The 23,746-nt window shown below is 41.9% G+C and overlaps 1 protein-coding gene across 2 annotated transcripts in view; it reads right to left on the minus strand.

The window, feature by feature from the left end:
• fstl4 (follistatin-like 4) overlaps window positions 1-23,746 on the minus strand; it is a 116,243-nt gene that overhangs the window by 33,310 nt on the left and 59,187 nt on the right. The window contains exons 5-6 of one of the 2 annotated variants that reach the window (XM_028984666.1): window positions 6,387-6,580; window positions 5,176-5,296 (exon numbers count right to left, since the gene is read on the minus strand). The exons of the other annotated variant lie outside the window; for it this stretch is intronic. Coding sequence (XP_028840499.1) covers window positions 5,176-5,296; window positions 6,387-6,580 — 315 coding nt within the window. The remainder of the gene's footprint in view (window positions 1-5,175; window positions 5,297-6,386; window positions 6,581-23,746) is intronic. 2 annotated transcript variants of the gene reach the window in all.

The following is a 23,746-nucleotide window of genomic DNA, read 5'->3' on the forward strand; positions in this document are numbered from 1 at the left end:
GAAGACTATGATGTACAGATTCACAGCCTTGAGTTTTAACTGTTGTGATAGTCGATGCAGCATTTTCAGATGTAACCCTGTGGCACTAGCTGCCAAATTGTCTGCCATTGAACATTATAGCCATTGCCACTTCACTCAATTTTCCTACTGCACCCACTGTGTATATCCTAAAGAATGTGAATCTAGAAAATTTAGTTAATTGTTGACTGGTGAAACATAAGGCAGAAAAACCCTATATGTGCACAAGAAGATGATCTTTGTAAAGGAGCATTAACCACCAAATGTGCACAGAATGAGACACAAGAAGCACAGCTACAGCCACTTAAGCCCTTAAATGCACACACACCTCTAGCATTGCCACAGGGTGCTGATTTCTCCAACAGACATCAAAAAAGCTCTTATATTGCACAGAGAAAATATGGCCCTTGGCCCCTATAAAAAATGTTTTTTAGCTGAGGTTAAATGACAGGATGCATCACGCTACACATCAACCTGCTGTGAGACACATCAACCAGCATCAGGGGGATGCACATATTAACAATCAGACCGAATAAAGTGTTTATTTTTCTTGCACCCGCTTTGATTTGGCAAATGATTAATGAGGGGAATAAGGGACAGGAAGCAGCCTGCGTCTGGTGAGCCCCTCCCGTTGATCACAGTAGCGTTTTTCATCGTGGCCTTGGTGGATACCTCCTACAGAGGGGGGTGGACGTGGAAGCCCTGGCTCCCTGATGCACTTGTTTGATGTAAGAGAGGAACTGTGGGCCCACGGAAGGCGTGAATCAATGGAGGCCTGGTAATGAATTCTTTCCTAGCCTCAGCCAGAGTCTCGGGCAGAGATAAAAGAAGACCACATGCTGCGGTGCTAACAGCTGGGGGGCTCGGCGTGGGATACGGAGCACTGGGGCTCAAGGACTAGCGCAGTTTGGCGGGTGGGGGGGGTTAGAGGTGTGAGGACTGGGTGCAGCCATTCTTCAGCCAGAGCTGTAAATAGCAGCACAGATAATTAGAGTCGGTACCGAGCAGAGAGATACAATCCCTCACCCACACCCACAGATAAACACACTGTAATTACAACTCATTTCAGGTTTTTATGATGAAAGTATAAAATTGTGTCTCATCATTATTAACAGCATGCATTTCGAGGTAAGGTTTTAAGAGCTGTAAAGAGCAATGCAATCAAAACCAGTCGTTTGTAGTGAGTCAAATGCATTTCTGTGTTTGTATTTTTTGGGCTGGTTGTACCCTTGTGGGTCACAAACTTGCCAATGAACCAGCTGACCACAAAAGTAGCCAATTCAAAAACCACTTACTCTCACTGTGTGAGTCACTGTTATGGATCGAAAGCAGTAGAGGGAGGCATGGGCCTGTTTTGCACTTTTTGTGATAACCTGGTGACCTGCCTCCTGCCATTGCGGTACCTGTCTGAATATAACTGGTCTTTACTGATGAACACATTTCAAATAAAACCACCCGGTTTCACATCTGAGAAAAGTATTGGAACTTGCCAAGCAACAGGCATAAGATGTTCAATCATTAATTAAACCTTTGCTCCTGGGGCTCTGATCCTGTAACTGTAAGTGATTGTAAGTAATTACTATTTAAGTAATCATTAGTTACATGCATTATGCAAATGCGATCATTTCTAAATTAAATTGGTACATTTTCTAATCTCAGTACAGGGGGTATGTTTATCAATGTTAAAGGAGTATGGATTTTCAGATTGTGAAGTAAATATGAGGAATCAAAAAAGCATAGTCTGCTAGCTAGCTCTAACTGAGAGAAACTGTATTAGTGATGTTAGTTGTTTTAGACCTAGCTCTGTTCTGTACACAATACATTCAGCTGCATATCCTGGCAGACTTGGTGGAACTTCTGCACCCATGCAACCTAATTTTAACAGGTATATAATTTTAAATGTGCATTATATTACTGATGGTAGCAATATGTGACTGCAATAATGGTAGCAATAAGGTGGTAGTATCCTAGTGGGTAACACACTCGCCTGTGAACCAGAAGACCCGGATTCAAATCCCACTTACTAGACACTTAACCTTAAGTTGCTCCAGGGAGACTGTCCCTGTAAATACTGATTGTAAGTCGCTCTGGATAAGGGCATCTGATATAATGTAAATGTGACTGCTGGCAACACCAACTAAAATATAGAGAGCGGGTTTGATTGTCCCTAAAGATGCTGTTTATAGTCTTTGCCAGTATGTGGTTGGCCAAAATGAGACTAACCATGAATGTCCCAGTTATCTATATGTGTATTATAACAGCGTACTGGATGATCAAAAACATAGAAGGTTACCAGTGCACCAAAGGAATAAATATATTTTCAGTATTCATAGCTTGTAATGTTAGGCATTTGCTGTATTTTGGAAGTCTGCCATGCAGAAAAGACTTTCAAAAAGGCATAAATTATAAAATCACAGCAAGGCACAGGAAATATTGAAATGTTTTTAGTAATACAAACTTTATATAAAGTATCTGACCTCTTCAGACAGCAGGTTGATTTTTGAAATTTTATCATAAATGCCTATTCTCTGCGCCCCCTTGAAGCCACAGAGCTGCATTGTCAAGTGTCTCACACGAAAAAAATAAAAGATTATTGCAAGATTACAGTGGCACCTACTGTTGCCATGGAGACTGTCCTCGCCAGCCCTATGCAGAACAGAGTAAATCTCTTTCGAGAACCACCGTGGACACACACACACAAACACACAACACTCAAACACTTCACAAGGACGGCTCAGTGCAATCAGCCAAAGTGTGCAGCTGACATGCAAGGTGTCTGCAAAGCCGTGCAGATGTTTGCAATTAGTTGCAATGGCCACCGTGTCTGATTTGGGTCTTTACAGAACAAATTTGGAGGAGATCAGTCCATCCACGATGTTAGTAAATGTCCAGCCTTTGTGCTAGGTGCCTGAATTTTAAAGCCAATGACCAAGATCTTTAGCACAGGCCGCAGATTCACTCACAGCATGAAATCCAAACTGTGCATATTCTGCATTTTTGGAAATTAAAGAATTGCTCAGTAGCCTTCCAAGAAAAGGAATGTCCCTTGCGCTGTGACCTAGCGTCTTAAAAATACAGCCCGAAATGGTGGAGGGTCATTGGCGATTTGCTGGAAGGGATCAAACAAGACCCCTGGGCTGCATAAACCCAGCCCACATTTCATTGTTTGAAGAAATAGCAAGAACTCAATGACTTTGTGTGACAGGTGAAACCATCATCTTCAGAGGATAACCGTAATTGAGTACGTCCAACCTAATGCAGTCATTTGCATCCCAGGGAGACCTGTGATCTCCTTGTGATAAGCAGCCCCATCGAGCCGACCTGTGTTATCTCTCCCAGCGGATGACATCCATCACCCCCCGCGACAGGGACTGGCACGGCCGGACCCCGATGCCCTTCATAGCTTCGGTCGGCCACAGAGTTGCAAGTCTAAAGCAGCACATTTCTCCCGGCAGACCCCCCTCTCTCCCCAGGCAATTACACTCATCGTCTCTCTTCTCCACTCGCTCTTTATCTCTCCCTCTCTCCCTCTCCTCTGACCCCCTTCCTCCAGCCCCCTCTGTGTTCCTGCCATATGATTAATTAAGCAGATGTGCTGACTGTGGCTGTCAGAGCGGCGCTCCGTGTCCTTATAATTCCGCCATTAACGCAGACCATGAAAAACAAATAGACCTGTGGTGGGGAGAATGCCGGGCATCAAGCCCCTCTCCTCTTCGATATGTTTTTTTCTCCTTTTTCTACCTCCCTCCCTCCCTTCTCCATGATGAATGCTGTGCTCGGTTCTCTCCGGGGGTTTTAAAGTCCATCTCTCCTGGAGTACAAAGGCTCAGGTCCATAATGGGCTCTCTGAATCTGCAGTGGGGTTTACTTGGCCTGCCCCGCTATCCCTCTGCCTCGGCTGATATTCAGGGGAGCCTCACGAAGTGATTTATCCCATGATAACTGCTAACATATGTATGCGGCGCAATCAAATCCGTGCCTTAACCTGGCCGCGATCGGAATGCTGCTGCGTCAGCAGGTGCACGGAAGTCAGTTTAGGCCTATCTCTGTGCATCCAGGGGGTCCTTCGCTGCAACATGGCTCAATATGCATCTTCTGAAAATGGCGCTGAGAGTGTTCTCTTTATTTTCTCAGTGGGCTGCCCTCACTTTGCACCACGTAAAAAGTCTCCATGATCCATCACGAGTTGAAGCCTGATGTCTGAAGTGATTTCTCTCCCCTACTTCTGATAGTCTGCTCATCTGAGTCACAAAGAAGTGTAAGGATTATTTATTAAAATGTGCATGAGTCAGCAACCTGATGTGGGATCTCCCTGACATTGTGTGATTCCTCCTAAGAAAGAGTGTTTTTCATGTAGCTCATCTGCACCTGAGGCTTTCAGAATCGCCTTGGCAAATCCCATTTCCTGGAGTCGATGCTAATGGGGACCGGGATCATAATGCTGCCTGCTGCTGCATGAGGACCTCCAAATGACAAAGAAATTCTGTGAATGTGTCCTTATGCAGCATAGCATTTAACCTTGACCGGCTCCTGATCAACACAGTGTTTTATTGGCCCCTGCTCACTCCTTCACCGTGCAGTAAAACACCTTGAAGCGCTCACTGCATAAGGGGATCTGACAGAAATGCCGAGGTCCATCTGGACACTAAGAGTAGAGGAACTGTGTAATGACAATGGCCCTCCCACTAAAACCAGTCATTACAGTGGTTAATGACTGTTGGGGCTTAATGGACCCTTGTTTTGTGCGCTTCGATTGCAGAAGCTTTCGGAATGACTCCATGCGTACCATGTGGTTTACGTACTTGCTAAGATCGGCGATGTGTGAAGAACTTTTGATGTAGCTCAAGGTAAATTGTGTATGCTACTTTTAAAATGCCTGGTCAGAAAGTTGACTCGGTCAAAGGGACAATCTGACCTGGTATGTGACCTTCATTAAGACAGAGGTAACTCATGATGGTGATGGGCATTTTGTCACAGGAACCATGATTACACCTTATTAGTCCAAATGACCAGGTGCTCAGAGAGATGGATCTGGCCCCGCTGTGAACGATAATTAGAACTGGCTGGCTAGCTAACTGCAGTGGGATTTAAGCCCGGCTCTGGTGAGGGATATCTACTCTCATCCTGATGCCCTGGGAGAAGAGCAGCGTGACTTACGGAAGGCGGTGTAAAACTCGTGAAGCGTGAGGTGACCATCGTTGTTGTAGTCATCGTAACGGAGCAAGTCTTGCATGGTGCATTCCAGCAGACTGTCTTCGAGGTGGTCTTTCATGGATATCTAAAGGGAGAATGAATACCAAACATGGGTGTGTGCTGCACACCACATGCACTGATACAGAATAGCTGAACAAACTATAACCATGTTTAATTTGCCATTGCCACAGGCTAGAAATTATTAGCAATTTAAACAGACTATCAAGATAATTGTTTTTTTCATTGAACAAAATATAATTGATTGTTGAATTGTACTAACTACAACTTAAAACCTTCAAAAAATCTTCAGAACAAACTATATTAGACACGTAAGACATACTGTACAGGCCAAAAGTTTGGACACACCTTCTCATTCAATGTGTTTTCTTTATTTTCATGACCATTTACTTTGGTAGATTCTCACTGAAGGCATCAAAACTATGAATGGTCCACACTTGGACTGCAGAGTGAAGGCAAAAGGGGCCAACAAGTGCAAAACACCTCTGGGAACTCCTTCAAGACTGTTGGAAAACCATTTCAGGTGATGACCTCTTGAAGCTCATCGAGAGGGTGGTAGTAACCGTCTGGGTAACACACTCGCCTGTGTACCAGAAGACCCAGGTTCAAATCCCACTTACTACCATTGTGTCCCTGAGCAAGACACTTAACCCTAAATTGCTCCAGGGGGGGCTGTCCCTGTAACTACTGATTGTAAGTCGCTCTGGATAAGGGCGTCTGATAAATGCTGTAAATGTAAATGAGATAATGCCAAGAGTGTGCAAAGCAGTAATCAGAGCAAAGGGCGACTATTTTGAAGAAACTAGAATTTAAATTTTTTTTTCAGTTATTTCACTTTTTTTTGTTAAGTACATAACTCCACATGTGTTCATTCATAGTTTTGATGCCTTCAGTGAGAATCTACAAATGTAAATGGTCATGAAAATAAAGAAAACACATTGAATGAGAAGGTGTGTCCAAACTTTTGGCCTATACTGTACCTTCACCAAAACATGGTTAGATTAAAAAACTGATCTACAGAAACAGCATCAGCATTATCTGACCTAATGTTGAGTGTTTGGCTATGACATATAAGGTCAACAAATGTGTTGCATTTGCACTCCTTAATGAGCTATACTGCCTGCTGCGATCCAATTCTCACTTCAGCTACTGCCCACCTGTGCCAGCTCCTCACTGCCAAGGCGTCCATCCCTGTTCACATCCAGATATTTGAACATGGTGTCCACCAGAGCCCTTTTCTGGTCCATTCCAGTTTCATAGTTTTTGCCATGATTGCCGCGAAGGACTTTTGGCTGTATGTCAAGAATCATACTCTTTAGCTTGCTGTACTCTGCCATTGTGCAAGTGTCACCTGAAATGAACAAGAACAGGACTGTAATTAGCCTTAATTATGCTGGTTATGACCCTGGCGCTGCTGTCCAAAAAACATTTTCTGCACTTGGTCAGTTCTGCCCATAAATGAAGAAAAAGAAGAAACTGATTTTGTCTTTTCACGGAAGGTAACATAAATTATGTGTAATCAGCTAATTTCAACGAAGAACAATGAAAAAATATGCACTATACTTGGCCTTATTTACATTTAGATTCTCGTGTTTACTTTTGACCCCCCTCCTCTCTCCCTCCCTTGTAGCAGTTGAAAGATTATCACTCAAACGCTGAACGTAATCCCACATTACTACATAAGAGTCTCTGTGATGGGTACATGGAGCGGGAATCAGCCATAATTAATCAAGTGCACCAAGTGCGAGTTTATTCCTTTACTCGAAATAAAATTATGCAAATATGGACTACCCACTGGGACTCAAGCTGTGAACGGCAAGCGACGCGACTGTGCATCCCGAGCTGAAGACGCTGAGAAAGATGACGCAGTGGCAGGCATGCATGTGTAAGTTCCATGAAGGGACATGCAAACAAAGCATTCAAAAGGACTGGCTGGCATGAATAAGTCATTAGAGAGCTGCCCCCCTACCACTTTAAAGAGTGACAACCCCCTGTTGCGAAGACCCGGCCTGATCGTGGCGCCTAATTCAGCAAGATTTTCAACACTGATTGTTCTTAATAAATACCATAAAGCATGCTATTAGACATCCAAATTACAAAATATCAGCATTGTTTGTATTGACATGCATTGACATGAAAAACATTTGCAAAGATTGCAAGTGCTGTACTCAATACTAAATACAATCTCACATGAAGGTACTGAATTGGGCCAAAAAGCAATGCATCATATAGAATTCAATCAGATTAAATGCAAAAGTGCAAATGAACATCACAGTCGTTTGGACTAAAACGGCAGATTTATATAAAACTGGAAAGAAATAATGATTCCTAAAATTCAAATTAATTAAAAAAGGGCAATTAATAAAATAATAATAAAATCTACATACTGTAAAAATAAAGTATATATAAACATATACTAACATATAAATATATTAATACATGTTGTTGAAAAACCTTCAGCCATCACTCTAATACAGCAGACCTCCTACTGCTCCACTGGAACACATCAGCAAATCGGCACTTTTCATCTCTTCGGCCCATGATCACATATCAATCACTGATGAACCTGCTACAGAGGTGAAAAGGTATCCTCTTTTCGACTTTTCGAATTTGGTAATGAAGTACATCTATCAAACCACTGTTCTATGGGAAAGGTCAATGGCTATATGGCATAAGTTGTTCTGACATGCCATTAATCCCAGTCTCTCAATTATCTCCTTCTTATAACCTCTCTCTCTCTCTTCCATTTCCTCTCCCCGTCTCTCTCACACCCAGAGCCTGCCCCGATAGATAACGGATGGCGATCACAGCAAGGTCTCGGCTAAATCCCACTGAAATGTTAGTTTTTGGAAGGAAATGGTGTGTGTCATTGATGGCCCATGAAGGACTTTTGCACAGGGGACATCATATTTGAAATGTTGTACTAGCCAAGAGCCTTTTTAATGCTAAAAAAAAACTTTCAATATTTTTCCCCACAAAACTGTTTTAGTACTGAGGAAGTACTAAAACAAAATCCTTTTTGCATAGATTTTAAGGTCGTAATATTCATAGAGCACTATTATCAAACTTGCACTTGACCTTACGCTAGCAAACAAGCCCCATGCTTAGCGGGTAGTGCAGTGGCTAGCACCAGACTGTGGAAAGTGAAGGTCTTTGAAAATGTTGCAAAAGACTCCCGCCATGCCTACCAAGCTTTCCTCTGACATTCGGTCCCGAAAGGTCCGCTTTCCTAATACTAAGAGCCTTATTTCCTTAACTTTTGTAAATGACTCAATCAGTGGAAAGTCACGGCAGATTGTTCACAGCACTTTGGGTCAAATCGATAAGAGCTGCACTGAGTCCATTCTGATCAACCGAGGGGTTTGTTCACTTGAACCCAAATACATTTGTCAATATGCCAATTAAATGTATGTGATGTATTGTAATCAGAGCATTTAGTTCCCCAGTCATGTTTTCAATAATCACATGATGGATAAAATGGTGCATTCAACCCATTCCACTTGACAAACCTCTTCCCCTTCACACACTCATGTCCTACAGACAAAGCCTGATTAGCTCTGTCTGATGAAATCTACCTGCACAGACCTCCTGTTTATTATCTCACCAGTAAATACTGAGCTTAACTGTGAGGGCCCTGACAATCAAAATGTATTTGCTTTGTTTGCTGCATGATGTTCAGGACTTCTCCCCACCACCCGATGTGAACTAATAGACCGGTTTTCTTAAGTGCCCACGCCTTTACTTTCTCTTGCCTCCGGCTCTGGCTGCATTCAGTTCCAACCAATTCAGAGGAATAGTGAGCAAAATGTTTGGCTTCTGTGAAGCAGCTCCGGAGAAAAGCAAGGGCAACACCTTGATTCGCCCAAGATAAACCGTTTCCAATTCAAAGGCTCGCCTTGCTTACAGTAGAGAAAAGCTTTGGCCCGAGGATAATATTCCTATGCAGCAATGCAGCAACACGCGGCACCACCGTTCTATACCGTACCGAATTGTGTTCGTTTAAAAATAAACTCTTAAGCACTGTCCCTTTGAGCAATGTCCAGGCAAGTCTTATATACAGTAGCCATGCATGTAATTCATTCCACACAGCTCTGTGTCTTCTTATCAGATTGTACAGTAAGTTCTACTCTCAGCAGCTGCCGTTATCTGGTTCTCCCCACCTTGAGACACTGCAAATTAGAACGTGGCGCGAGCTGGCATTAGCCTGCATTGCAGCGAACGTGAAACAGATTACTGGGTCTGGCATTAAAGCATCACTGCTACTATGCAGAGGCGTTGCAACATGCATGTGGTTTTCTTTTACTACCTTCAGGTGGAAACAGCTTCTGTGTGTGTGTACACTTGTGTCTTTAGACATTTCAGTGGAACACTTCAAAACCACTTCACACACCTCAAAAACCACACAGATAGGCAACTTATCTTACACATTTAAAACAGCTGGTCTATCTAAAATAATAATGTTTTTCACTAAGGGTGATGGATTTTCGTTGTGCACCATTTGCTGTGCTGTGTTTCACCATGACAATCACTTCACTTTTTCTCGTTTTCACTTTTAAAATGACCATCATTGAAAACCCTTGTTTGGTTCACTAGGAGCCAATCTGTAAATGTCATTCACATAACAACTCAGAGTCTACATACTTTACACAGAAACTTATTCAATTATTAAAACCAGTTTTTAATTTGTTTTAGATGCCTTAGGTGTATTATAGTTTCACCATGTTTCTGCTATATATTAAGAAAGTCATTGTTTTTTTTCTCTATTCTGATACACAGCAAGTAAAGTACACGTTGCACACTACTGCAACCTCTGCATTTGACCCATCACCTTGTGAGCAGTGGGCAGCAATGAAAGGCACCTGGGGAGCAGTGTGTGGGGACTATATCTCACTCAAGGGGACCTCGGTGCCACCTTGGAGGTATAAGATATGAATCTGCAAGAGCATTTTCACATTAAACATGCCCAGTTCTGCTGCCTGATTTGATTTATGTACAATTTTTAAAAGCTATCTTAGCTTTACTGGCCTGAAAACAGTCCTCATTGTCTCTAAGGCATAAATCCCAGAACCACCTTCAGAACAGGTAATATGGGAGCTGTGCATTCGGCTCATATGATTGCAAAAGAAAAGAATTGTGAAGCCACTACGCAGCTAATAGATTAGCAGCACAAGTGCAGGCGTTGATTACATTCTTAGCATCAATTTCTCCCCAGCCTGTAGGGCACTGTAAGAAGCAGTAATCTCCCAGCCTCCACTCCTCCTCGCTTCATGAGCAGGACCTGCAGTCTCTGGGGAATAGGGGCTTTAAATTGCCTGGGTAGCAGCTTTGGCAGCAGCCGTGCTGGCCTCATCCATACAGCACCCCCGGCCCGTTCAGCCCGCCCCCTAACAAACAGTCATCATTAGCCACTTCTCCAGTAAATGGTGACCTTGTCGCGCATGCAGGACAATGCAGAAGGAGCGGCAAAACTGCTTAGGAAGCATAATCTCTTGTTTGGTGGAGGCTGTGTGAATCCGTGAGCATCTCGATGTGTTTGCATCAAACACTTGATGCTGCAGTGTGACAGTCACGCAAGAAAATCTGAGGGTCAGCATCACTGCAACAATTAGGGAAGAGCCGTGACGTGAGTTCGCTAAAAAACAGATGCAGGACCAGATGCAGGAAAGGCCTGAGCATCATTTATTTTTTCAACTTATTCACAACAGGGGAGCAGAGCTTAAATGTAAAAGTAATTGTGAATTATTGAGCAGTTTTTCAGTATTTTATTATTTATATCGCCCAACCCCCCTAATTCTTAAAGGTTAAAGCCCTAGAGGAGCTATGATTTGAAAATAACTACTAATAATAAAAAAGTTACACTTTGTGCAGAAAAAAACATTAATTCCACTTGTGTGTGTTTTTTAAGTTGTCACATGTGATACACAGCAGCACAGCACATGGTGCACACAGTGAAATTTGTCCTCTGCATTTAACCCATCACCCTGAGTGAGCAGTGGGCAGCCATGACAGGCACCCGGGGAGCAGTGTGTGGGGACGGTGCTTTGCTCGGTGGCACCTCATTGGCACCTTGGCGGATCGGGATTGGAACCGGCAACCTTATGATTACGGGGCCGCTTCCTTAACCGCTAGACCACCACTGCCACAATGTATCCATTGTGTACATCTTAAACCTGGTATTTTTAAAATATAGGTGGTTTAAAGTATGTCCTGTGCTTGATTCAGACATGGGATACCTGCTGCCTCCTACAAGGTTTTAATAGCCTACCCTACTTTGTCTCTCCTATAGATTTGAGGATCGATTTGATCTTTTATAAATAAAAAATAAAGTGAAGTGATTGTCACATGTGCTGTGATACAAAGCAGCACAGCACACGATGCACACAGTGAAATTTGTCCTCTGCATTTAATCCATCACCCTGAGTGAGCAGTGGGCAGCCATGACAGGCGCCCGGGGAGCAGTGTGTGGGGACGGTGCTTTGCTCAGTGGCACCTCAGTAGCACCTTGGCGGATCGGGATTCGAACCATAAAAAGTAGTTTCGCTGCAAGCAGGGTTTGAACCTGCGCCTTAACCACTCAGACATCGCAGCTTTTGAAGGGCTCTTAGCAGTCTGCTGTCCTCTGGCCTGACATCACTCCCCACACTTTAATGCTTGTGGCACCTGAACACAGGTAACAAATATAGTCATTCAGAATGAAGAGATACTAGGTTATTGTCAGACTGAAATAATTTTTTTTAAAAACCAAAAGCTCTACTTTGAGCCTCATATAACAAGTGTGATGATCAGTGCATTAAAACGTAAGCCCCAGACATGGTAATAATGTCTGTAAGATGGGGTTCTGGATGGGGTTTGAGGCAGCGCTGAACACCTGGTTGCGAAATCCCTGTCGCCACGACAGCTTCAGAATATCAAACATGACAACGGGAGGGAAGGAGTGAAGGCAAGAAGGACAGATCAGTCAATCTTTTGTGGCTTCCACTGTCATACAAGTAGGGGGGGAGGGAAATTTCATTCTTACTTTTTTTTCCCCCATTGTCTATTGCCACACTTTTTTTATGAGGGAAAAGTTATTCATCTAATTATTATTATTGTTTAAAAGAAATCCAGTTTAAAATGATGATATGTTCAAAAACACTTTTGTGCTGTCAAACATCATTAAGAAGTGCAATGTTTTCAGCCTATTATTACCTAAACAGTTATTACCTAAACTTCTCCCAGAAATGAAACACATCTCCAGCTTGCTTGTTTTAGGAACTGACTCAAGATCTCCAATTCAACCTTCAAGGGTTTTTCCAAAAGCTCAAACCTTTCTGAACAAAAAAAGGTATTTCAAGGTACTCCAGAGCTACTCAGTATTGTGGAGCCTTTTTCTTTTTTGTAATTGATCTAGAGATCACATGATAATCTGGTTACTTGGATAAATTGGGTAAACAAATATCTTTGCTGTCACTGTACTAGATGGATCCTTATTACTGATGAATATAAAAAAATATTCGAAAAATAACAAAAATCCTGTTTTAAACTTCAAAAGTCATAGTGTGAATAGTGTCTTGAAATATCACTTTGGATTCAGTCAGAGCACAATCACTTTGTGCAAAGGATCGTCTTCACTAGGGGCAAACCATGGCACTGCTTCTTACCAAAAAACACATCAGCTACAAGCCTCAGAAAAACACACCTTTAGGTGACATCGGGACCCTTCTTTCCTCCACAGTTCATTTGCAGATGGATGGGGCATTTAAGAGGACTTGTCAAACGGAATGACATGTTTCAAAGCAGAGGTATAGAGCCATTAAAATATCTATCGCCACCCTTGTCCCCCTGGAATTGCAAGCTGCATCTCTGTCCTCACTGCCTGTCACTCACAAGCACAATTCTGAGAGCCATGAGCCGCCGAGGGCCAAAGATTCTCACTTTTAGCCAGATGACTAGCATACAACCTTCCATTTTCTCTCTTTTTTTCTTCCTCTCTCCTGCCTCCTCATTACCTCTCCCACACAGATACAGTAGCTGAGTAAAATGTGGGCCAGTCTGATAATATTAACACCGCAGCTGCTCTGGAGTCTCCCCTGGAGCTACTGCCACTCCCACCATTCCACTCATCATCCAGGTGACTAATTTGAAAACCAGGGAGAAGGGGTGTCCATTGACAGAGGCCCATAATTAAAAAACTTTCCTGCCTTCTCCCGGCGCTGATGTTTCCTGATTAGAGGAACAACTCAGACACAGAGCACAGGCAGTAAGCAGAGCCTCAAGGGATGCAAAATGACTGAGTTATTTATTGCTATGTGTTGGTTGATATTTTACATTTAAAAACACGTAAGTGACAGGTGCAGAAAATTCTTACGTGAACAGAAACAGCCATCATATGTACATGAAAAACCCTGATGATCATTGTAGCAGGATTAACCACATCACCAGAATAGTTGTCACCGTAAGTGGAGCTGTCATCTTGTCACAAGTGTTGGTTTGTTACTGCAGTTTGCTTTTTTTCCCGCTTAAAGTGGTTGTATTAGGTAGAAAGGGAGATGGCGTAAGACTACATAAAATTATGATAAGTAAAAAAAGAAAGAATATAACCGCAAAATTTTGTTTTCCATTTCTGATATTTGGGTCATACTGAGGCTGATGTTCATCAAAACCCTGCACAGTAAACAGTGGTGGTTCATCAATGCAGAAGATTATTATTGAGAGAACAAAAGACTGAGAAAAATGACTTTAAAACTGCACCCATTTTAACCTATTTTCTGCTCCGAATTTGATTGGCTATGCATATTGATGATGCATATTCTTCAAATGCAAATTCATGTTCACATCCACCATTAATTTAACACACAACTTTTGTGGAGAACACTAAATTAATGCACAAAACCAATGATGCAATTGAATCTGTTATTAGTATTACAGTTAGTTGCCACAGTAATACAGTGATATCTGCATATATTAAAATGCATTCAATTATATATGACACTTTTCAAGTATCATCACAAATAACCATGTCACTAGTTAAGCAAAGACACCCCCATGGAGCAACACCATGTTAAGCGTCATGCTCAGGGTAGCAGGGATTAAGACCTGTGAATTCTTGATTAAATGGATCACAGGCAAATTACATCTACATCTGATGCTACATTTAAGCTCTGTTATCTCCTACAGAAACCAATCATGATTGTCCTCTGAACATACAATATAATTAGTCACCAGGGAAATGGAGAAATGGGAAAAAAAAATAATAAAAAAAGATCAGCACTAAATAAAGAATTAAGACTTCACTATCACACAAGTCCTGTCGAGTTAAGTGAATAGGTACAAATTCATAATTAGCATATTAATAAATCATCACCATAAGCAAAATCATTTTTAGCAGCTATCAGTCTTCCACTAAACACAGCATATATCTTTACAACTCGGTGATTCAAAAAGTGCCTTTTACACAACCTATGAACACACCAGGCCATTCTGTCTCAAAATTCATGTACTTCCATGGAAGGTAGATTTAGCACTGAATTAAATCTAAACATATTCTTCTAAATGATTTTGCATTTGTTTGAAGATGAATGAATACGTTTCCATGAGTACCATAAATTCAAAAGAAAAGTGAGAATTAAATGGATCAAGAGGAAAAGAACACTTGTGAAGTTCAACTATCTGAGGAAGAGATTACTGCTTTACACCGTGCCAAATCCTGCTGACATTAGCAAAATTAAATTGACAGTGTCCCTAGCAATATTTTATAGCAAATGTAACATCAGATGTGCAATTTGGCTGCAAGCTCTCATTTGGGTTCCCTCTCATCTGCTGAGGCAAGTGATGTACAACATATGAAATTGCAATTAAAAAGCGGTAAAAATAATTGGAGTCCTAACCAAAGTTGACCCCACTGCAAATGGCACATGAAAAGTACCCAAAGCACCTTTTAAAACAGGGCAAAGGGGGCAGCTGTTTTGTTGTTAAGGACCGGTCCACATGTTCAAATACTGTTAATTAGGTAGGCCATATATAAGAGACAATGTTATAGCCTTCACTGTATCAGTCCTTTAACAGTCCATCAGTTCAGTATTAATAACTGCTCACTACTGCTGAATAGGAGTGTTGAAATGAATCAATTCTGCAACGATGCAGTGCATAAAATATAAGTGAATATATCGTTATGATGTTGCTTGGTGTAAACCGCAGAGACAGGATTGTCTAGAGGCACAACTCTGGGGAAGGTTACATGAAAATTTCTGCTGCTTTGAAGGTCCCAATGAGCACAGTGGCCTCTATCATTCGTAAGTGGAAGAAGTTCAAAACCACCAGGACTCTTCCTGGTGGTCAGGAAGGTGACCAATAACCTGACGGTCACTCTATCAGAGCTCCAGGGGGCCTCTGTGGACAAAGGAGAACCTTCTAGACAACCATCTTTGCACCGATCCACCAGTCAGGATTGGTCCCCTAATACTGTATCAGAAGTCTCTTTCCGAAATTCAGCCTTCGAATCACTGCAACTGCAATGCATCGAAACAGGAGGTAACCTTTCCCTTAATGACAACATAAGGGGATAAATTCCTCCGCCCTTTGGCCATTCTGCTTTGCTGCTCAGAGAGCAGCAGCTCAGATATGGAATTTCTCCCCTTATGCCGTCATAAGGGGAAAGGTTACCTCCCATTTCTCATGCTTTGTCTGCCCAGAGAATTTCCCACCCCTCCCCAAAAAAGGAAATCCACCGACCACCATGGTTTGAAAACATGCAAAGCATTGCAGTTGCTTGGTGATTCAATGTAAAAATTAGAACAAATTTATTTAAAGAACCATTAAATTTTTTTTTCTGGAAAAAACGCTGACATGACTTCCTATTTGTGCCAAACAGGAAGTGTTGATTTCCGTGAATGCCTGCACACTTATATAGGCTGCCCTCATCCTTGTCTCGTCTCTCTCCTCCTTATTGACATTTAAAGCAACACACCGAAACGGGCAAACGTCCTGGGCAAATCTCCTTGTTTGCTCCACATACCATCTGCCTATTGGTCACCTCCAACTATATAAAGTGACTTCAGATGGTGTTAAGAGTCTTCTAGGCCCTTACTCTTTTGGGAGATCCCCAGGGTCCACGGAGATGTGCAAGGAGCTCTGTTGGGGTGTGTTTGTGTGTGTTGTTGCTTCGTGTGATAGACCCCTTTGTTGTTAGTCCGTGTTAGCCTGTTAGGTTTATGTGCCCTTTTCGTTAACTCTTATCCCCACTGGACCATCCCTTCCTGTAATCTGTACTGATCTTGGTTAGCTGTGCTGATTCTGCTGTTGCACCTGTTAGCTCGCTGTAAATAAAAGCACTGTTTGTATGCTTTCTTTGGCTGTGTGTGTAACAGTGGACGTCCTCCTCTCCACACCCTTGTCACATTTCTTAGACCCCTACATTTAGGAATGTGACAACTGGCTAAAAGTGGCTGTAATTGTGCACCAAGACATATTTTTGGAAAAAAAAACTTAGATAAAGTATTAGGGGACCACTAAGACTGATATTAAAGCAAAAAAGTGACCACCATAACAGAATGTTTTCAGCTGTAGTATAATAACAGAAAAATAGTTTTCTAAAAGTCAAGGTATCAGTTTGACTGAAAACAGTTGCACTTAATAATGAAAGAAACAGCTAAAGTGGCCAAATTCAGACTAAATGAGTACTTGGTGCATCAGTAAGTTCAACTACATCATTGTTTCTCTTTTTTATATTTTCTATTAAGTGATTGTCATTGACCAAGTGAATTTCAGATTTTCTTCACACAAATGGTGGCATACTAGCAACAAGTAGTTTATACCCACGAACAAAGATCGTAACATATGCTGTTCACAACACCTATAGAAGTTGAGCTGTGGCTGGTTGTGTCCTTAAATGTACCTGAAGTCAAACAGGCGCAGGCATCAGACCGTGCCCAGACGAGCTTCAGACGGGATTCTAGTCATGGCAACAGGATCAGGAAAAGAGATGTGATCTGAGGGCTTGTGCAGGGGGCTGGTGCACTCCCTTGTGCTCAGACAGCTGCAGCTTTCTAACCCTCTCAAAGAGCACACGGCATCGCTGCTGCCAGTAACCAGTCACCTTATGATTTAATAAGGAGCTGACTCTTTGACTTTGCCATTGTTGTTTTGCTCCCCCCCCCTTCACACCCCCTCCCCGCTCTTACACCTTTCCATCCCAAAATTTCACCAGCGTGTGCCTGGTTGCCAAGGAAGCTCACCACGTCTGTAAATAATGCAAGGCCCATTTGGACCCACAGGGAATTCGCCCAGATGTCCATGCACCTGCTAATACATTTTAAATGCCAACGGTTGTCATGCTTGCTCAACTTTCATTTATGGTGGGAGTAAAAGGTTCATTTTCACTTCATTTTGTGTGGCCACATGTTATCAATCTCAATCGCAAAAGTGGTGGTGACATAAAAAAAATCTATTAATCTATTAACAATAATAATTACTATTTATTATTTTAGACTTATCATAATATTTTTTATCATCCTTGACTTAGATTAGATGTAGAGTGGTATCCCATGAAAGAAAAAGTAAATTATAATAATCCGCACTAAAGTAATTACAAGAGAAGCAGTTACTTAATTCTCCAAGTATGATTTTATCCATAGTCACAGTTGTGATGAGAATTATAATCACTCAGCGTCATTAAAATTCACTTCTTCAGTTTCAGGGCCATGGTCTCTCCCTGTTCTTAGCCCATCTTACTTCTGGGTTCACCTTCATTAAAACTAAACCATGGTGGAAAATAATGGGAAGCTAGATAGGCCATTGCCACCAGCAAGGGGAAGTCCATCAAGAGCACACACACACACACACATTTCACAGCATCCCTGCGGGTCTCCGTCAGACAGCTGTCCAGTGCAGTAGGGTGAGGGTACCGGTATGTTTGATGTGGTCCAGATGCTGGACAACACTGAGTCTGCTGTTCGACCCAGACTCATGGCAGCACCTCCTCTCTGTTTGTCATGTAAGGGCACAGCTGCAGCCGGAGTGATCCGGTACGGCAGCACCTGTCTCCCCGCCTGCCCTGGGACTCTGCTCATAGTGAGCACTTCCTGCTAGAGCTGGAAAATGGAGGTGCGGAGGGATGCTCTGATTTAAAGCACTGTCACAATAGACCCAGACATTGGTTATCAAGACTGCAATTACACCAACAAGTTAATGCTTCACTGTCTGCTTTTGGCCTTGATCCTGTGTTTGCAGAACAAAAATTGCAACCTGCTTTCTTGGATTATTGAAAAAATATACATACACACAATGTAACTGTGATGTAATTAATAAATGATTCCTATGAAAAGATAGCCATGAGATCCAAAAGAGAACTTACAAAAACTTCACACTTGAAGGTTGTTGCTAAGCAACGTCACTAGTCAAGTAGGACAGCAGATGCTTGTCACTTTAAGTGAAACATGGAAACAAGGCGGGAAGATAATTACAGAGTAGTGGGCTCTCATGCACGGACAATCAGCCAATCACAATGCAAGGTCAGAACTAAGTGTGGTACAAGAGAATAAAGCTGTCCAAAATATCCCAGTCACATGACCTACCTACACAGAGCCCTCATATATTAACACTTTTTCATTGTTTTGTTCTGGGGGAGACCAGCTGGGTCCTGCCTTTTTTGGGGTAGCACAACAACCATTTTTAAAAATGGTTGTTGTTTTTTTAAAAAAAAGGATACTGTGGAATGCTGGTCTGAGAAAACATATATTTTCTCAGTTTTCAAATGACAAATGTACATAATATTTCACACATTAAGCTGATGTATATTCACAATTCAGCACTCAAGTTTACACTGTTCAATTGTGTATCTACACTTAGCTTCATACCTGTGACTGCAGCACAAAAAGTACTCCCAACTCTTGCATTATTACTTAAATATTCATCAACTTGGTGTACAAAAAGTAAATCGATTCCAGAACACAGTCTCATAAATGGGTTTTAGAGTTGCTTCACATAGCCTTGTGACTCAATATGGAATTATTTTTGTATTTCTTTGTTCTTTAAAGCTTCACATGCATAACCAATTTCAAATGAGTGCTTCTGTGAATGCATCCAACTCGACCAAGAACGCAGATTCTGGCAGATCTGCTTGGGAGAGCATGAGTGAAGCAGAAGGCCGTTGCCGTGTGATGAATTGCATTTTTTGGCACGCTGTAATTCTTTTCACTACTGTACACTGGTACCGCTGCACTCTCTCCTGCGGCCACCGCTGCTCTTTTGAGAGATAGTCATATGCTGATGTGTCCTTGGGCGCCTACGGCCTGAGCCCAATCCTATTCATCAGCAACACTAATGAGCTAGCCGCACTCCAGCCCCATAGCCAGCTAATGGATTTGGAGATAATCCTTAAAAATCCACTAGCAAGGTGCCACACGATCCCAATTACCCACCTGGCAGGGCCGGATGAATAAATGGCTGGTGTGTTGACTTACTATATATTTTGTATGCTTGAGGACTGAGAGTGTGTGGGGGCTAAAATTGTCTTTTGTCATACACTTTCCTAGAAGTGAAAACTTGGTTCATGAGAAAATTTGTAACTATTATAGACTAAATCTACTCTCCATCCATGCACTTTGTATTTTGTAAACCCTGAGTCATAGCGATCTCTACCAATCTCTATCTCGAAATCATGTGTTTGGGCTATTTGAGGCAGAATGAGCCCCACTAACCCCAGTACCACCCCTATAGCAGAACATATAATTGCACAAAGGTTAGGTGGGCTTGTTTCACTGCCATCCAGAGAAAACTGTCTGAGCTCCTAATATCTGATGCTCATGGGCACAGACTGTGAATGATGGGTCTATGAATGGAGAATGAAGTCTGCAAGTTGTGACCCCATATGACAATGACTGTGTGACAGATCTCAAGTTGGCTCGCTAATGGTGTCCATCCATGCTCTGGGTGTCATAGTCTTCAGGGGCAAAATACTTCCTCTGTTTTTCTTTTCTTTTTTTGAGAGAAGCAGTAGAGCACTGGACACTGAATTATGCACTCGAAAGAACAAACAATGGGAATGGCAGGACCCATTTGTCTGAGCGCTCCTTGACTGCAAACCTACTGAGTACAGCCATGAACCTGCCATTGACTTTCATGAATGCAGTCTGCCTTGTCCCCAAAAGAGAAGAACTCTAAGAAAGAAAATGACATCCAGCACCACCAATTCCAGCCAAATATCCGAGCTGCTCTTCCATCTGGACTTCCCTTACCCTTTCAGTCTCATGAGTTATAAAAATGCATTGGTCTTATTGGTGGGACACCTGTGCCTGGACTGAAACAAGGGTACATAAACTAGAAGTAAACTATATGAGAATGTAACAAAAAAAAAAGAAAAAAAGACAGAAGGTCATTCAGACAACGAAGTTCAGTTATGGAGAATTAAGAATTAAAAAGATAAAAAATAATTTCGTCTCGTTCCAGAAACATGCATGGGAGAGGAATTGATTTATTGGAATGTCCAGCACAATATGTGGCAAAAACAAACAAACATTAAAATAGGCCATTTTTCCCTTTGTCCACTTCTTGCCGAAACATTTTGTAGGTTACTCCAGAAAGTGTGTTTTTGATCTGCCATGATTATCTACACGTTTCATCGTTCATGCACCAGCCCTCAACCCAATTCCTTGGGTGCTCCTGATAAATCAGCATTTTAAATGCAATGTTTTATACAATAATTTGCCGTTTCAGAGGGGAAATTAAAATTTCTGCTGTAATGACTAGGCTGGCCTTTCACAGTAATTGAGGCTTCAGGGAGGGACGATAGAACAGGAAATAGTCCCCAGAGACATTCAGACAAGCATTTACTTCCTTTTCCAAGCAAATGCTCTCTGCAATCACGGGGCTGTGTAGGGAAGTAAGGGAAGTAAATGGACGCTGTTGTTGCCACGCATCATGTTTTAATGCTAATATAAGAAGGGAGGACGTTCAAGCACTCATTTCAGCACTAATGAAACCTCTCGGTCTGAAACAGTGGGAGAGAAATAGACAGCCAGACAAGACATAGCTTTTCAGCTGATATGTTATCCTTTCTTTATTACACACCGCTCTTTCTTTCAAGGCCTGTTTTCCAGAGTAGAGGCCTCAGTGCCACATCCTCAGTCTCTACCGGTTTCCTAAGTACCTGCTGTCATTAAAGTTCTTTATTATAGCGATTAGTGCCATTGCAGAGGGAGTATGATATTAGGTTATGAATTATTGCTGTAAAAAGCTCGACCACGGGTTTATACTCAGCTGCCAAACGAGCCAAACACCAGCAGCCCTCAGACAGAGAGGCAATTATCGTGTCCGACCACCATACAACACCTCTCTTACTGCGACCTGGCATCGGAGACAGCGGCTCTCGTAGAGGCGCTGCATACATACTGCAACGTTTCAGACCTAAAGGGACTCTGTGGTGCTGTCACTCTCACACACAACTCACTGGCTTTTTGTTTCGAGGACTTAGTTGGGTATTTCACGTCTTCAGAAGGGATAACGAAAGATCTGTAGAAGCCCACAGGGGATTTGCGACCCCACTAACCATCAGCCATCCATCGCACTATTTCACACTTTTCACTGTTATATCCACCCTGACTGTGAAGCATCGGGAAAGAGCTTCGGCTTCCCATGTTGCAAGTGTTCAGTATGTGAATCCTTAAAGAGTACATGTTACACATTCATTTCTGTTCTCACACACACCACAAGCACAAGTACTGCCTTGTAGGTGTGATTCAGTCCCATGAAAACTGGACTGCTCATTATCGGATTTAAAAATACACACCATTATTCACTTCCACAGGCATGCACACTAAGCACAAGGATGCATGCACAATGCATGCAAAGTGCTTTTGTGCACATATCCCCCAGGTGAGAGGCGAATACAAATAGAGGATGGGCGACCTCTGAACAAAACTGATTATATTACCTAGGGCACATTTGCTATGGCGATAAATAATTTGCATAGCAGGAATGTGTATGATCCACAAGGGACACTAAAATCATTGGAGGCTTATGGAGAAAATGGATTCAGATCGAATCAGGCGGGGTCAAGAATGCACTCAATTAGCTGTAAGTAATTTGTTCCCAAATGTATAGCAATTAGTTAATTATTCTGGCTAATTATTTTATATAATTGATAACATCTTTAGAAACAACTCAATCTGAAACTTATTAAACTTTGTTAGGTGAATTGAACCTCCTGGGCCATTAATTAACATCAGTTATAATCAAGTATGATGGAGATTCAGGGGACAATTACTGAGCTGGCGCTAAATGTAGTATAAGACGTTCTAATGATTTACATAATTAAATGGACAAAACAATAACGCCACGCAATCTTTACTGGTGTTTATGCATGTGAATGTATGACGGGGACTGGTTTAAATCATCCAGAGGAAGCAGCATTCATGAGAGAGGTGAAACATCAAGTTCCTCCCATTTTAAACTAAAAACATCATTAAAGATTATGTGCTAGATGACAGAAATAATTATGCATAACATTAATGGTAGTTAGTCATCTGTGTTTTGTTTTATCTATGTAAAACCTGAGGATGCTGACCTTACACTAGCAAACAAGGCCCACACTTAGCACATAATTGCGCTTAGCATGAAAATAGTGCCATCAGTTGCATGTATGCTTACATTTTGAATTTCTGACCATGTGACCTTGAATGCAATACGATACAGGGGCTTGTTGTCAGTAGATGGGGAAAAAGCACTAAATAGATACTTATTCTGTGTATTTATTCAGAGACAGATTCTAACCCACCACTATAAGATTGCTCAATACATACTAATATGCAATATTACCATGCATCTCCGCATTGTCACTTGCCGTTATCCTCTACACTGAACTCTCCCAAGCTTTGCACAGCCACTAAAAATGTTACATTGGGTAAATGTACAGAGAGTTTATTGTGACTGCTCTAATTTTAATTGTCTTGGCTGTGGAGAAACACTCAAGTATGAATTTTATTGTACCCTATACTATATACTGAACTTTGTAGATATTAAAAAACTATATGACAATAGTGTAATAATGAAACAGAATTATTATTCTGTTACAAGAATATTAATGGTACAAGTCATTCAGACTCAAATTCACCCTCAATTATTTGTACCATGTTGCTGACCTCCATTTTACATCAGTCTTCTAAGGTGCAGCAACACAGAAAACAATTCACTTACCTAGAAAAACGTAAGCTCTTTTGCGTCAAGCCAAGGGTCGATAGAACAGATCTCAAGCCATTGACAGTCTGGACACAAGGATAGACATTTTGTCTCAACTTTGGATGAAACACTGCAGCAGAGAACAGCTTGCTTCTGGTTCACAGCAGCAGGGGCCCGATCACGTTCCTCCGACTCAGCAGGTGAACCAAGGCGCTATTCTGGGTTCTCCGTGAACCTGGCCCTCTGATCAAAGCCAGATCAACCTGTTACCCTCTATTAAAATCCAGCCGATTCTTTCCAGCCACCTAATCCATCATTTAACACTCAAACATTCACACGCTTTGACACTGCATCAGATTGAATTACT

The sequence above is a fragment of the Denticeps clupeoides genome, chromosome 6 (genome assembly GCF_900700375.1).
Source record: "Denticeps clupeoides chromosome 6, fDenClu1.1, whole genome shotgun sequence".
NCBI lineage: Eukaryota > Metazoa > Chordata > Actinopteri > Clupeiformes > Denticipitidae > Denticeps > Denticeps clupeoides.